This window comes from Myotis lucifugus, unplaced genomic scaffold (genome assembly GCF_000147115.1).
Source record: "Myotis lucifugus unplaced genomic scaffold, Myoluc2.0 scaffold_1162, whole genome shotgun sequence".
NCBI classification, from domain to species: domain Eukaryota; kingdom Metazoa; phylum Chordata; class Mammalia; order Chiroptera; family Vespertilionidae; genus Myotis; species Myotis lucifugus.
Genome location: NW_005872210.1, coordinates 20,758 through 36,308, shown reverse-complemented (window position 1 = coordinate 36,308; position 15,551 = coordinate 20,758). Strand labels below are relative to the sequence as shown.

The 15,551-nt window shown below is 43.6% G+C and overlaps 1 protein-coding gene across 1 annotated transcript; it reads left to right on the top strand.

The window, feature by feature from the left end:
* The first annotated feature begins 5,693 nt into the window (after positions 1–5,693).
* On the top strand, positions 5,694–14,008 carry LOC102422966 (zinc finger protein 883-like). The gene is made up of 3 exons (XM_023748115.1): positions 5,694–5,726; positions 6,625–6,730; positions 10,831–14,008. The coding sequence occupies exons 1-3, from the start codon at positions 5,694–5,696 to the stop codon at positions 12,651–12,653; spliced, it is 1,962 nt and encodes a 653-aa protein (XP_023603883.1). The 3' UTR covers positions 12,654–14,008.
* The last annotated feature ends 1,543 nt before the right edge of the window (positions 14,009–15,551 follow it).

Genomic DNA, 15,551 nt, shown 5'->3' with positions numbered 1-15,551 from the left:
TTGATAAGTATATTTAATTGATTTCAAAATATTTTTAATGATTTCATAGACCAAGGGAGGTGGAGAGAGAAAAAAAAAACAATGATAGCCAGTCAAGGGGACTCAGTCTACCTATGAATCAGGAGGTCAGTTCCTTTGCCCCTTAGGCTCCTGCTAGATCCCCAGGTGGGGCTTCCTGGAGGCAGCTTATCACTGATTCTCTCTCATCATTGATGTTTCTATCTTTCTGTGCCTTTCCCTTCCTCTGTGAAATCGATAAAATATTAAGGAAAATTGAGTCCCTTATCTTAGAAAAGAAACATCAATGATGCGAGGGAATCATTGATCGCTGCTTCCTCCACACCCTACTGGGGATGGAGCCTGCACCCGGGCATGTGCTCTGACTGGGACTCTAACCAAGGACCTCTTTGTGCACGGGTGGAAGCTCAAGCACTGACCCATGCCAGCTGGGCGAGTCATTACTTTTTAAATGCTATGCCCTGTGCAATGACCATTTTTAATTTTAACCTGCACTACTAACATTCTCCATTGCTTTCAGAACACCAGTCATCTGATCCTGCACTAAGCCCTTGCTTTGTCCTCTTCTGCATTTTCCTTGTCTCCTGTCATGGGGGTTCCTGGATTGGAACAGATCTCTCAGGAAGGCCAGAGGGCATCTGGGTGGCAGGCTGTTTAGGAGTCCCAAAGCCAATGCAGCAGAAAATGGGGGGCAGTGAGCAGATTCCCTATGCCCTGGATCAGGCATCCTAGATTTGAATTTCAGATTCTGTATTATCACTGAGACTTACAGTGAAATAACCCCTTCTGCTGGTCTAAGTCAGTTTCCTCCTGTGAAAAACAAGTATGAGGTATGTCCCCATGCCGGAGCTATTGGAGAAGGTTCAGTGGTAAGGTGTCCACTTGTGTAACGCAGCTGTGCCTGCAGCCTGCCTTGGCTCCAGCAACTCCAGCCACTCCCTTCAGAGACCTTCCCAGGCAGGCACTCCTCACTCCCCCGATGCCCGCAAGCACCTTTGTCTTTGGGTGCATTTTAGTGAGAAATGGGACCTATAAGAAGCCGCTGACTCTGCTGCAGCGAGGCAGGTGCTGTGGGCACTCAGGTCTCATTGTGGTGCGTCCCATATCAAATTGCTGAAAAAGTTCAGTGTCAGAGAAATGAAGTCAGCTCCCCAAGTTTACACCACAGACAAGTGTCATGTTCAAGAGACTGGATTTTAACCAGTATTTTCTCCAGCGTCAGACAGAGTCTGTACCACTGATGTGGAGCCCTCACTGGAGGAGGTACAGTCTGAGGCCCAGGGTGGCTCAGCTGCAGCTCCTGTCTCCATGGTTACAGTTAATGCTTTTCCTTCCATTCATTTAGATCTCAGAGCATTTACCCTTGGCCTCCCTGTGTGTATGGGAACACCATCATTGCTCAGCTGCAGTGGTTTCTGCAGGGGATCCTTCTTTCAGAGTGAGCTGCTGGTTGTCTACTTTCCCTTTGATCCCAGCACTGGTTTTGACCCTCAGGAATCCTTGGTAATTAGGGCTGGGTCTCTGCACCTTTGTCCACAAGTTGGGTGTCATGCTGTGACCCCTTCCACTGATGAATTTGATGCCTCAGCTTGCTCCTTTAAATGATGTTCCTATGTGGCACTGATATTCACCCTGCAGGAGTGGATACAATTGGACATGAATTTTGGGACCTAATATTTGGAAATGATGCTGGAGTTCTACATGTTGTTGGTCTCATTGGACTGATGTTCACTTCTTATTCATGCATAGGACCGACTGGCCATGTGATTCTGTCCTCTATATCCCTACTGGCTGAATGAGACACTGGCTCTCACCATGTATTCCCTGCAGCCCAGATCATGTTCTGGACCCATGTCCTTCCCAGTCTCCTGTATCTTCACCTGGATCTTTGGGTCGGAACAGAGTCCTTTTGAATACAAGCCCTCATCACAGTGCACTGCACAATGGGCCACAACTGAGATCCTTACTGTGCTTTTCCTGAAAATCCACCCTGATTCCACACACAACATTTTTGACTGTAGGGGTGGGTGATTTTAGGTGAAGGTGTTTGCCATTTTGGCAGGTTATTCCATTTTTCTGAGTCATTTCCATGTATATCTAGGTTATGTTAATAACTTTGTGATTGTTACTGCCCTGTTAATCTATATTACATCAATTTAATTATTGGGCCAAACAAAGAACCTAGAAAAGAAGGAGGAAATATTATTTTGCTTCTACAAGTCATTTTCCTCATATTTTTCCTCTTAACTCCTTTGAATAAAGTAATACTTTTAGGATTTTTCTGGTGATGTGGGATGTGGAAGAATTCACAGCTAAAAGGAAACATGCAGAGAGAAACTTTATTTTACTTTCCAAGAGAAGAAATGGCCAAGTATTGCTAGTCACTCACTACATGGCAGCGATAAAGGGGCGTCTTCTTTTCAGCAGTGGCTGTTGCTTAGGGAGAAGGAAGGAGGCGCGTTGGAGAGCACTGAAGTTGAGTAGATGTGAGAGGCTGTCTTTAAAAGTTACAGTTTGCTTTCCAGGAGATAGTCTGGCAAATGTATGGGGAGGTGTTTTATCACTATTTTCCCCAAGCCTATAAAATATGACTAAAGAAAAAGTTATGTACAGTTCAAAACAGAGTTGTGTGAAGGGGGGGCGGAGAGGGAAAGTAACTTTCTACTAACTAGAGACCATTCTGTGCCAAATATCCTTGAGGTGTGCCAACAGCAGGGAGGAGGGTTAGCAAGAATGTAGCCTTGAAAGTAACTGATCTTGTTCAGCAGTTTGAACAAATGAGCTGTTTGAAGTAGAGGAGCCAACAATCTTGGTATTTAATTAATAGGTGCATCTCATATATTGTGGAAGGCCGCAGCCAAGAAAAATAAATACATTTTTGTTGTATTTACAAATATCTCCAGCACATTTAGAACCTAAGGCTTTATTGACCTGAAGAGTGACTACTTCTAGGAGACCAAATAAAGGTACACCAGCAATACTGGGGGCATTGTGTTCAGGAGGATATCAGCAATGTGTCCGGGAGGAAATAAAACCCTCATTGAATTTTCTTGACTTTATTTTCATATTTTTAAATTATTTATTGTCTAAAGTTTTACATATTTCTCTTTTCTCCTGTTTTGGACTCTCTTCCCGCCCCCCCCCCCAGCCATTCCCACCCCAGGCAAGCCCCCACTGCCCCAGTGTCTGTGTCCATTAGTTATGCTAATATGCATGCATATAATCCTTCAGTCATTGAATTTTCTCTTCAACCAACAGGTTCTAACTCCCCAGTATGGAAAAAAAAATGATGGCATATACCAGCCATGGGCAACCTACGGCCCATTTGAAATGAATAAAACTAAAAGAAAAAAAAGACCGTACCCTTTTATGTAATGATGTTTACTTTGAATTTATATTAGTTCACACAAACACTCCACCCATGCTTTTGTACCGGCCCTCTGGACCAGTGTAAGAACCCATTGTGGCCCTTGAGTCAAAAAGTTTGCCCACCCCTGGCATATACTAAACCTAGGAAGTTCAGGGAGTCTGGCATGGCTTGATGAATTTTACAAACTCAGAGGCCAAAAGTAACCATTTATGATTTGAAGTTAAAACTTTCCAAGTAAAAGCAAGTCATAGGGCTACTTATATCCTAGCCTGTTTTTGTTTTTGTTTTTGCAAAGGTCAATTTTTACTTTAGTTTGCCTGTGTATTGTCTTTTTCCATCTGGGATAACATACCTTTGGATTTTCAGGGAAATTTTTGTTTTAGAGACTCCTAAAGGCAAAATCTCCCAGCACAGAAAACCACAGGCCCCAATTATTATTGTTATTATGTTAAATATTAACTGTTAACTGTTCAATAAACTTTTTAAAAGTAGTTTATGTCAACTTTTTAAAAATATATTTTATTGATTTTTTTACAGAAAGAAAGGGAGAGGGATAGAGAGTTAGAAACATCGATGAGAGAGAAACATCCATCAGGTGCCTTCTGCACACTCCCTACTGGGGATGTGCCCGCAACCAAGGTGCATGTCCTTGACTGAAATCAAACCTGGGACCCTTGAGTATGCAGACTGATGCTCTATCCACTGAGCAAAACCGGCTACGGCTATGTCTATTTTTTAAAGTTTCTATCAAATCTCTGAGATTTCCCTCCTCAGTCCCACCCCATAAGCACAATTTATCATCCATAAATTTCATGAAACCCCAATATGTCTTTTCCTTTGAGTCTAACTTACCAGAAAGGTGCAAAACTGCCATTCTCCCAAGCAGTGCTCAATCTTTTCTTATTTTGCTTCCTAGCAATGTGGCAGGCTTGGTTCAAATGCACTTAGAAAAGTTCTAGAGAGGTTTGGACATTTCTTACAACAATACCAAAAGCAATTGACTCATGTGAAGCAGGAGAAGGTTCCATGGAGGAGTATCAGCATTTCCAGGGACTCAACTGACGGAAGACAGATTTTTAACCACAAATTTAGAGCAGATCCGTAACCCAGCAAGCTAGAGTTTCCCCCTTGCTTTCAGACAGCAGACGAAACTGCTTAAGGCTCAGGTGAATGTTTTTATTTTGTGTGTGCGTGTGTGCGCATGTGCTTAATCCTCACCAGAGGATTTTTTTCATTTTTCTTTTTTTACTGTCCCTCCAACTTGCCTCTGAGATTCTGCACTCAATGTCATGGTTCCATGTCTCTCAAACCACTCCATCTCTTGTTTTTTCAATTAATTAGATTCCACATGTGAGAGAGATGAAGTGATGGTTGTCTTTCTCTGACGGAGTTATTTCACTGAGCAGGATGCTCTCCAGGTCCCTCCATGCTGTGTGAAAGAGTAAGAGAGTCTTCATTTCTAGTGCAGCATGGTATTCCATGGTACAAAGCTTCCACAGCTTTGCTATCCAGGCGGCACTCTTTTCGCAGCAGCAAGGCTTCAGGAATCTGGAGACAGAGCTGACATGTAAATGGATACATTAGACAAATATAAAGTATGAGTGTCTGTTTTGTGACATTAACCTTGTATAATAGACTCAAAGGACGCAGGTTAGAGGCAGGTAGAGACTTGAGCCACCTTTACAAGCTATAGTTGGCCTGAAGAAGATGCATGCCAAATGTCCTGAATGAAGAAACAATGCCTGTCATTCAGAATGAGCAGGTCCTGAAGAAAGATAGGCAAAACCAGCCACGGGGATACAGGAGAAACAAACTTGCCCCAGGCATTACCTGCACTGAGGGGGCTGGAGGACCCTGAGTGTAGTTGGTGTGTTCTTGGGCTATTTGCCCCTCAATCCAGGCCTGGACTCAATTGACAGATGCAGGATCCTGGCCTTGGAGCTTAGGAACTACAATACCCAGAAGGCATGGCAGGGGATGTCACCAGGCTGAGCCAATGGAGGCTCAGAAAAGCCATTTCCGTTTGGCCGCTTCTGTAGGGCGGAAAGGGGAGTCCTAGTGGCGGGGTTTTGCCTTCTCAAATCTTTGTTTCAGGTGGTCACGTTTTCCTGGTCGCGCAGTCCCGTGGAGAAAGCCGGAGAGTGGTGCTCCCCGCCTCACAGCCCATGGTCGGTGCTTCCAGTGGTGCTCACAGCTCCCACGTGGGATTGAAGCTCGGAGTCGCCACCTGGAACCAGGCCAGGCCGGGACAGGGACCGCCACTCCTGCGGCTTCTGCTCCGGCCCGGCTCAGCCCACAGAGGGCAATGGCGGCGCCCCGGCTGAGGAGACGGTCTGAGGTGAGTTCGAGTCCCCCAGACCCTCACCGCCTCCTCACACAGACACCACAGCCTGGGGAGGGCGCCTGTCCCGTCCTGCAGCTCAGTCCCGCGTGGAGGACCGTGAGGAAGGTGGAGGGGAGAGAGGAATGTTGTGGCTTCTGAGGACACAGCAAGTGCAGGGCAGAGAGGACGGGGGTGACTTGCATCTGAAGGTCCCTGAGGATGTGGGTGTGAGTATTGACGGAAAGATCAGAGGCTGCAGGGAGGACGGCACAGCCTCATACGGGGCTTTCCCGGCTGTGGGTCCATCAGGGGCCTGGGGTGGGCCTGGATCCGGCTGGACTACAAGCTCTCTACACGCCATATGCCAAGTTCATGGGTGAGTCCAGCGAGATCCAATGGCTTTGGAGCAGGAAGGGGGTATAGCTGAGGGGAATGAACTTGTGGACTGGAGGTGGGCAGGGCAGAAACGTTTCACTGTGGTGAGTGCACATCTGGAGGAAGTGTGAGCTTATGGTCCCTGGGACCTGTTGTGCACATAAAGAAGTATAAACCGAGGCTTGGCTTTGTCTTGGAGACAGGATCTAGGAGACTGCAGTGGTGTTGCTGGCAGGAAGGCTGGGGCCCTGCAGGCATCGCCCAGACCTTAAATGGCATTGCTCTCTACCCTCATCTCCCCCAATCCTTCTACCCAACTCAGCTGCTCTGCTGAGGGCCATTCATTGCAGTGAGTAATGGGACTGTGATGAGAGAGCAGCCTGCACTGGCATTAGGGCCTGGTGTCCAAACTAACGGGGTGCCCTGGAGGAGATTGAGGGTGGGACAGATGTGTAAGGAATAGAATTACTAGTTCTCAGAAAGGCAGCTCTGGTTTCAATTGTCTCCATTCTGACAGGTTGGCGTGACCTTTGAGGACATTGCCCTGTACTTCTCCAGGGAGGAATGGAGCCTCCTTGATGAGGGTCAGAGACAGCTGTACCTCAATGTGATGCTGGAGAACTTTGAACTTATATCCTCGCTGGGTAAGACCCTCACTGTTACCAGTGACCTGGACTTGGCTTTTCTATTTCCCAGGCCCCATACCCCAGGGTGTGCTCTGTCCTCCCAGGTAGAATGTGGTACTGCTGGATTTTCCAGTTTTCTGGGTAGTTGCTGTCCTGGGGAGGGTGTGTCTGTTTCTGCTTCTCCATTCTGTTCCTGAAGTCCCAATACTCCCCACTGCACTAAATTCACAGGGAAGGACTTGTGGTTGGTAGTGTTGCAGGAAGCTTATAGAATTCCACCTTGATTAGTGAAGAAAGCATTTTCTATATTCCTGTTGGTAATGTGTATATATTTTTTGAAAATTGTCTCTACATCCTTATCCTGTTTATTAACTGTATTTTTTGTTAGTCTTTTGAATACCTTGTATATTTTATATATTAATTGCCTACGACATACAGGAACACATATTTTTGCTAGTGCTTAATTGTGCTTTGCAGATATAACTCCCCCACACCAGCTTTTCTACAAAGTCCATGTTTTTGGGAACCCTGCATTCAGCAGATCTAGTGCCACCATGTTTATAGCAAGCTCAGGTGCTTGTTACTAGTGCTTAGCAATTAAATATTGTTAATGAAGTTATATTGACTTTACTTTTGAGACAGAGTCACTGCATTGTTATTAGCCTGCAGTATAGTATTAACATACCTTCATTTTTTTTTTTAACATACCTTCATTATTCCCAGGGAACTCCCACTATTTGTGTGAATTTCTGTCTATATCGCAATATTCCCTTTATTGTGCTGATCAGAACTAAATCCACAATATCTCCAAGAGATTCCTTCCTTTGGTTTGCAAGTATTTTCTTCTAGTCTCTAGATTGCCTTTCATTCATTTTGTTCATTGCTGTTGTGCAGTGAAAACCCTATTTACTTCATTTGTTGCAGTGTGGACTGTTTATTTTTTCTATTTTGTGCAGTGGTTGGTGTCGCATTCAGCAAATTCTGTCTAAAACAAACCTCCAAAACTTTTTCTCTAGGTTGTCCTGAGGAGTTTTAAGTTTTAGCGCTGACATTTAATTCTGTCCTGCAGGTTGAGTTCCATTTTATCAGTGCTGTTCAGTTTTGTTGTTTTACATGTGAATGTCCATTTATACCAGCACCATTCATTGCAGACTCTCTTTCCCTTCTTCTGTGGCTTGCAGCTTTTTCAAAGATTATTTAATGTATGTGCCTGGGTTTTTTGTGTTTTCTGTTCTGTTCTGTTGATATGTGTGTCTGTGTTTCTCCAGCAACACACCGTTTGCTTGCTTTCTCTTTGTAATAAATTGAAGTCAGGAAGTGTGATGCCACGAGCTTTCTTCTTGCTCAAGACTGCTTTTGTTGCCCTCCAGTGGTTGGCAAACTGTGGCTCACGAGCCACATGGGGCTCTTTGGCCCCTTGAGTCTGGCTCTTCCAAAAAATACCGACTTCTCCTTTCCTGAGGCGCCATGTTAGGTTCTTTGAGATCTTTTGTGACAATGTACGCATTTATCTCTATAAAATTTCTCCTTAGAATTACATTTTCTTCATGAAAATATATTTTACTAATTTTTCACAGAGAGGAAGGGAAAGAGAGGGATAGTGAGAAACATCGATGATAGAGAAACATCAATTCAGCTGCCTCCTGCACACTCCCTACTGGGGATGTGCCCGCAATTACGGTACATGTCCTTGACTGGATTTGAACGTGGGACCCTTCAGTGCTCAAGCCAATGCTCTATCTACTGAACCAAACCAGTTAGGACTACATTTTCTGAATGTTATACATAAGCTTTGGTAGGTTGCTTTGTATTTACTTTGCCTCTAGACTTTTTTGAGATCTCCTTTGTTATTGGCTACCCTGAAATTCATATGTCTTTCCTTATTATTCGTTTTACATAGAGAGGAAGGGAAATGGGGGGAGAGAGATGAGGGAGAAACGTTAATCGGCTGCCAAGTGCACATTGGTAAACCGGGTATGGAAGCCACATTGTGATATGTGCCCTAACCGGGAATTGAACCCTCGACCCTTCAGTACACAGGACGCTGCTCCAAACAACTGAGTCACACTGGCCAGGGCATTGTATAGTTTTTTGAAAGAAAAGTTCAGGTTTTTGGTGAACAGGCCACTAAGATCAATGAGAACAGAAGCACAGTGGCTCATAGTGGTATCGCTGACCCTTTGTTCTTATTTTTATTGTTTATTTACAATATATTTTTATTGCTTTCAGACAGCAAGAACGAGGCAGAGAGAGAGAAACATCAGTGATGAGAGAGAATCATTAATTGGCTGCCTCCCCCATGCCCACCAGCTGGGACCGAGCCTGCAACCGGGTCATGCGCCCTTGACCTGAATCCAAGCTGGGACCCTTCAGTGACAAGCGGATGCTCTATCCACTGAACCCAACCGACTTGGGCTGACCCTCTTTTTAAAAAATATATTTTTATCAATTTCTTAGAGGAAAGTCCGAGAGAAAGAGAGAGAGAGAAACAGTAATGATGAGAAAGTGTCACTGATCAGCTCCCTCCTGCATGCCCCCTACAGAGGACTTAAACCACAAAACACTGGGCATGTGCCCTTGAGTGGAATGGAACCTTGGACCTTTCAGTCCGCAGGCTGACACTCTATCCACTGAGTCAATCAGCTAGGACTGACTCTTGCTTCCTTCCTTCCTTTATTTATTTATTTATGTATTTATTTATTTCCTTAGTTATTTAGTTAGGTAGTTATTTTTTTTTTCTAAATATATTTTATTGATTTTTTTACAGAGAGGAAGGGAGAGAGACAGAGAGCTAGAAACATCGATGAGAGAGAAACATCGATTAGCTGCCTCCTGCACATCTCCCACTGGGGACGCGCCCGCAACGCAGGCACATGCCCCTGACCAGAATCGAACCCGGGACCCCTCAGTCCGCAAGCCGACGCTCCATCCACTGAGCCAAACCGGTTTCGGCAAGTTAGGTAGTTATTAACCCTTTTTTTTGGCCTTAGGTATCTTCAAATGTGTTTCCTCACCCAGTTTCCTGTCATCCTTTGTATGCAGTTGTCCTTATTTGGTATTCTGTATTACCGTTTGTCTTCAAGGTACTCTTATTCCCATTGCCTGTGGGATTTTTTTTCTTGGATAGCTGTCTACTTAGTCTGTGATGAAGAAAGATTCTCTGTCTCTGATTCTGCCATCCTGATGATGTCACTCACATAGGTCTTTTGCCTATGATCTCATTTGTGGTTGGTTGTTCTACCACAGTGCTGACCATATCTCGTTTTAGGTTTTCTTGTAAGATTTGCCTCATTTATCTCATGCTGTGGCTCAACTTGGATTTAAGAGGCAAAATCTTTTGTGCGTCACAGGAGAAAGATGACTTTATCAATGACAGGGTAGACCCAGAGGCAGTCTTGCCCTGGTGAAGGACTCTGGGGGCGGTTTTCATGCCTGGGCTCTGTTTCATTCATAACTAGAAAGCCATTTTGTTCAACAACAAAAATGTTTTGTTACCATTGCCCACTCTTTTCCCAGTTCTACTTCTTGTTTAATGTTGACACTTGTTCCATGACTCAGTTTTAATAGTGATCATTCTACTCGGATTCCCAGCTCATGGATAACCTTAACCTCTTTCAACTTTGCACCATTACCTCTATCACACATCTCGGCTTTACTGCACTCCAATGCTGTTGCATGCCTGCAGAGCTTTAGAGCGCACCCGTATTATATTGACGCTGAACATCCCGTGCTCTACTATGATTGATATTTTATGGGTTTGAGCACTTTGAAATTATTTAACACAGATTCATAGCACCAGCATGAAAGGTCCTAAAGGAAGCCATTTGTGGAGTAATAACGAGCAGACCCTGCCTCTCTTCTTTTCTTGCCAGCCAGTGCTTCTGTCCTCCCTTGGTGAGACTTTCCTCATTCAGTGACCTTTTGGGCTATGTTATATATAATAGCCATTTCTTTCTTTTTTTTTTTTTTCTTAAATCAGCCATTTCTTGAGAGTCTGACTCACTTGTCTTGAAATTCATTGTATGGAATTATGCCCTCTTGTGACATAAACAATTGTGATGAAGATATTCTGTATTTATCACGTCAACATGCACTTTACCTACTTTTCTTTTCTTCAGGTTGCTGCTGTGGAGGAGTAAACGTGGAGGAAACGACTGAACAGAAGGTTTCTGTAGGATTGTCACAGGCAAGGAATCCCAAGTTAGCCTTGTCTTCCCAGAAGAGCCACCCCTGTGAGAGTTGTGGGGTGGTCTTGGGAAACATTTTCCACGTGATGGAGCTGCAGGGAACACAACATGGACAAATACTGTTGAGGTGTGGGGCATGTGCAAAACAATTTTTTGTCCAGGCAAAATTTCACCAGCAGCATGTGAAAGAGAAGTCTTTCACTAGAGGTGTGGACAGGATCTCACTTGCAAACAGCTGCAATTTCAATGTATCCCAGAATCGTTTCACATGCGGGAATTTTGGGCAGGGTGTCCTTATGGGGTCAGGACATCTCCACCTCAAGGCTACTCAGACCAGGGACAGTCCAACCACAATTTCGACGTGTGGGATGCCTTTTAAAAGGACAAAAAATTATTACAGTAGAAAAGATTGTAAGGAAGACATTAGTTGCACCCACACATTTATTCAGGAAAAAGATGTCCATCTTGGAAGTCGGCGTTTTCTATCCTCTGTATGTGGAAAATATTTTTCCAAATGTTGTAGCTTTCATTATCAACAGAGAGGTCACACTCAAGAAAAGCCTTATCAATGCAGTGAATGTGGAAAATCTTTTATCTCTAAGAAGATCCTTCATCGACATCAAAGAGTTCACACAGGAGAAAAGCCTTATAAATGCAGTGAATGTGGAAAATCTTTTGCACGGAGCGATACGCTTCATGATCACCAGAGAGTTCATACAGGAGAGAAGCCTTATAAATGCAGTGAATGTGGAAAATCTTTTGCACGGAGCAATGCCCTTCGTGATCATCAGAGAGTTCATACAGGAGAAAAGCCGTATAAATGCAGTGAATGTGGAAAATCTTTTGCAGGGAGCAATGCCCTTCGTGATCATCAGAGAGTTCATACAGGAGAAAAGCCGTATAAATGCAGTGAATGTGGAAAATCTTTTGCAGGGAGCAACGCACTTCGTTATCATCAGGTAGTTCACGCTGTAGAAAAGCCTTATCAGTGCAGTGAATGTGGAAAATCTTTTGCACAGTGCAATGCCCTTGATGATCATCAGAGAGTTCATACAGGAGAAAAGCCTTTTCAGTGCAGTGAATGTGGAAAATCTTTTGCATGGAGCACTGCCCTTCGTTATCATCAGAGAGTTCACACTGGAGAAAAGCCTTATCAATGCAGTGAATGTGGAAAATCTTTTATCGCTAAGGCTGATGTTCGTCAACATCAGAGAGTTCATACGGGAGAAAAGCCTTTTCAATGCAGTGAATGTGGAAAATATTTTGCATGGAGCAATTCCCTTCGTCGTCATCGGAGAGTTCACACTGGAGAAAAGCCTTATAAAGGCATAGAAAGTGGAAAATCTTTCACCCGGAGCACTACCCTTCGTGATCATCACAGAGTTCATACAGGAGAAAAGCTTTATAAATGCAGTGAATGTGGAAAATCTTTTACCCAGAGCACTACCCTTCGTATTCATCAGATTCTTCATACAGGAGAAAAGCCTTATAAGTGTAGTGAATGTGGGAAGTCTTTTATCCGGAGCAATGCCCTTCATTATCATCAAAGAGTTCATACGGGAGAAAAGCCTTATAAAAGCAGTAAATGTGGGAAGTCTCTTACCACTAAGACTCTCCTTCATCAACATCAGAGAGTTCATACAGGAGAAAAGCCTTATGAATGCACTGAATGTGGGAAATCTTATAAAGGTAAAAGTGGTCTCCATTATCATCTGAGAGTTCACACTGGAGAAAGCCATTATGAGTGCAGTTAATGTGAGGTTTCTCTCAGCCATATTTCTATATTCACTGTTTGCATAAGAGTACAAATGGGAGAAATTTCTGAGATGTGTAGGAAATGTAGTTTCTTAGTGAGGCCTTAACAATAGTACAACAAAATTTGTGAATCCTCATTTTTCTGAATTGTATCTCATATTTAATCATCTATATTATGTAAAGTTCCCATAAGTGTTTTTGCTATTGTGTTTGTGTGTTTTTATGTTGGAACACTACGTAATTATGTTGCACTTTCTAATATCAGGATGTCCTGCCAGATCTATGTCCCTGCATATTTCTGTTGCTGAAGGTATTACATCTGAACCACCTATAAGGTCTCTACAAACGGCGTCAATCACCGTCCTCATGTGCCCAGGAAGCTAAGTCTGTTGTCTAATTTGTTGAAGAAAATGAGGAATACCTGAGCCCTTTGTTCTTTCTTGTTTCCCTGTCATGAGTTGCCACATAGGACTGATTTCCGTTGGCCCCCATAAACATGTTGCGGAGGTGTTGTAAATGTTTCCCTCCACGTCCCGCGTGGTTCAGGGTTCAGGATCTGGAAGAGGAGCCGCACGCAAATGAAAGAGAAAAGACGAGATAATTTGGGATTATTGGGGGGCCAGGCGGGTAAGTCCAACTCAAGAGGAAGGACTTCCACCGGTGCTCAGGCAGCACCGACCTTTTCTAGTCAGAGGTAAAGAAGGCAGAGGTTACCATAGTTATACAGTTCTTTTCAGCAGTGGCTGTTGCTTAGGGAGAAGGAAGGAGGCGCATTGGACAGCACTGAAGTTGAGTAGATGTGAGGGGCTGGCTTTAAAAGTTACAGTTTGTTTGCTTTCCGGGAGATAGCCTGTCAGATGTATAGGGAGGTGCCTTATTAGTATTTTCCCCAAGCCTATAAAATATGACTACAGAAAAAGTTATGTAGAGTTCAAAACAGAATTGTGTGAAGGGGGGGCGGGGAGGGAAAGAAACTTTCTACTAACTAGAGACCCTTCTGTGCCAAATATCCTTGAGGTGTGACAACAGCAGGGAGGAGGGTTAGCAAGAATGTAGCCTTGAAAGTAACTGATCTTGTTCAGCAGTTTGATCAAATGAGCTGTTTGAAGTAGAGGAGCCAACAATCTTGGGATTTAATTAGTAGGTGCATCTCATATATTGTGGAAGGCCCCAGGTATAGATCTGCCAGTTATTTACAATACCTCCCGCACATTTAGAACCTAAGGCTTTATTGACCTGAAGAGTGACTACTTCTAGGAGACCAAATAAAGGTACACCAGCAATACTGGGGGCATTGTGTTCAGGAGGATATCAGCAATGTGTCCGGGAGGAAATAAAACCCTCATTGAATTTTCTTGACTTTATTTTCATATTTTTAAATTATTTATTGTCTAAAGTTTTACATATTTCTCTTTTCTCCTGTTTTGGACTCTCCCCCGCCACAACGGCCCTCCTCCCCCCCAGCCATTCCTACCCCAGGCAAGCCCCCACTGCCCCAGTGTCTGTGTCCATTAGTTATGCTAATATGCATGCATACAATCCTTCAGTCATTGAATTTTCTCTTCAACCGACAGGTTCTAACTCCCCAGTATGGAAAAAAAAAATGATGGCATATACCAGCCATGGGCAAACTACAACCCACGGGCCGGACCCGGCCCGTTTGAAATGAATAAAACTAAAAAAAAAAGACCGTACCCTTTTATGTAATGATGTTTACTTTGAATTTATATTAGTTCACACAAACACTCCATCCATGCTTTTGTACCGGCCCTCCGGTCCAGTTTAAGAACCCATTGTGGCCCTCGAGTCAAAAAGTTTGCCCACCCCTGTCATATACTGAACCTAGCAAGTTCAGGGTGTCTCGCATGGCTTGATGAATTTTACAAAGTCAGAGGTCAAAAGTAACCATATATGATTTGAATTTAAAACTTTGCAAGTAAAAGCAAGTCACAGGGCTACTTATATCCTGGCCTTGTTCTTGTTTTTGTTTTTGCAAAGGTCAATTTTTACTTTATTGAGCCTGTGTATTCTCTTTGTCCATCTGGGATAACATACCTTTGGATTTTCAAGGAAATTTTTGTTTTAGAGACTCCTAAAGGCACAATCTCCCAGCACAGAAGAACACAGGCCCCAATTATTATTGTTATTGTGTTAAATATTAACTGTTAACTGTTCAATAAACTTTTAAAAAGTAGTTTATGTCTATTTTTTAAAAATATATTTTATTGATTTTTTTACAGAAAGAAAGGGAGAGGGATAGAAAGTTAGAAACATCGATGAGAGAGACATCCATCAGGTGCCTTCTGCACACTCCTACTGGGGATGTGCCCGCAGCCAAGGTGCATGCCCTTGACCGAAATCAAACCTGGGACCCTTGAGTATGCAGACTGACGCTCTATCCACTGAGCCAAACCGGCTACGGCTATGTCTATTTTTTAAAGTTTTTATCAAATCTCTGAGATTTCCCTCCTCAGACCCACCCCATAACCCCAATTTATCATCCATAAATTTCATGAAACCCCAATATGTCTTTTCCTTTGAGTCTAACTTACCAGAAAGGTGCAAAACTGCCATTCTCCCAAGCAGTGCTCAATCTTTTCTTATTTTGCTTCCTAGCAATGTGGCAGGCTTGGGTCAAATGAACTTAGAAAAGTTCTAGACAGGTTTGGACATTTCTTACAACAATACCAAAAGCAATTGACTCATGGGAAGCAGGAGAATGTTCCATGGAGGAGTATCAGCATTTCCAGGGACTCAACTGACGGAAGACAGATTTTTAACCACAAATTTAGAGCAGATCCAGAACCCAGCAAGCTAGAGTTTCCCCCTTGCTTTCAGACAACAGAAGAAAATGCTTAAGGCTCAGGTGAATGTTTTTATTTTGTGTGTGCGTGTGT

Coding starts and splice junctions, on each gene's coding strand:
- LOC102422966 (XM_023748115.1), top strand. CDS start 5,694: ATGGCGGCGCCCCGGCTGAGGAGACGGTCTGAG. Junction 5,727..6,624: donor GGCTGAGGAGACGGTCTGAG/GTGAGTTCGAGT, acceptor ACCTTTGAGGAC/ATTGCCCTGTACTTCTCCAG. Junction 6,731..10,830: donor TGAACTTATATCCTCGCTGG/GTAAGACCCTCA, acceptor TCTTTTCTTCAG/GTTGCTGCTGTGGAGGAGTA.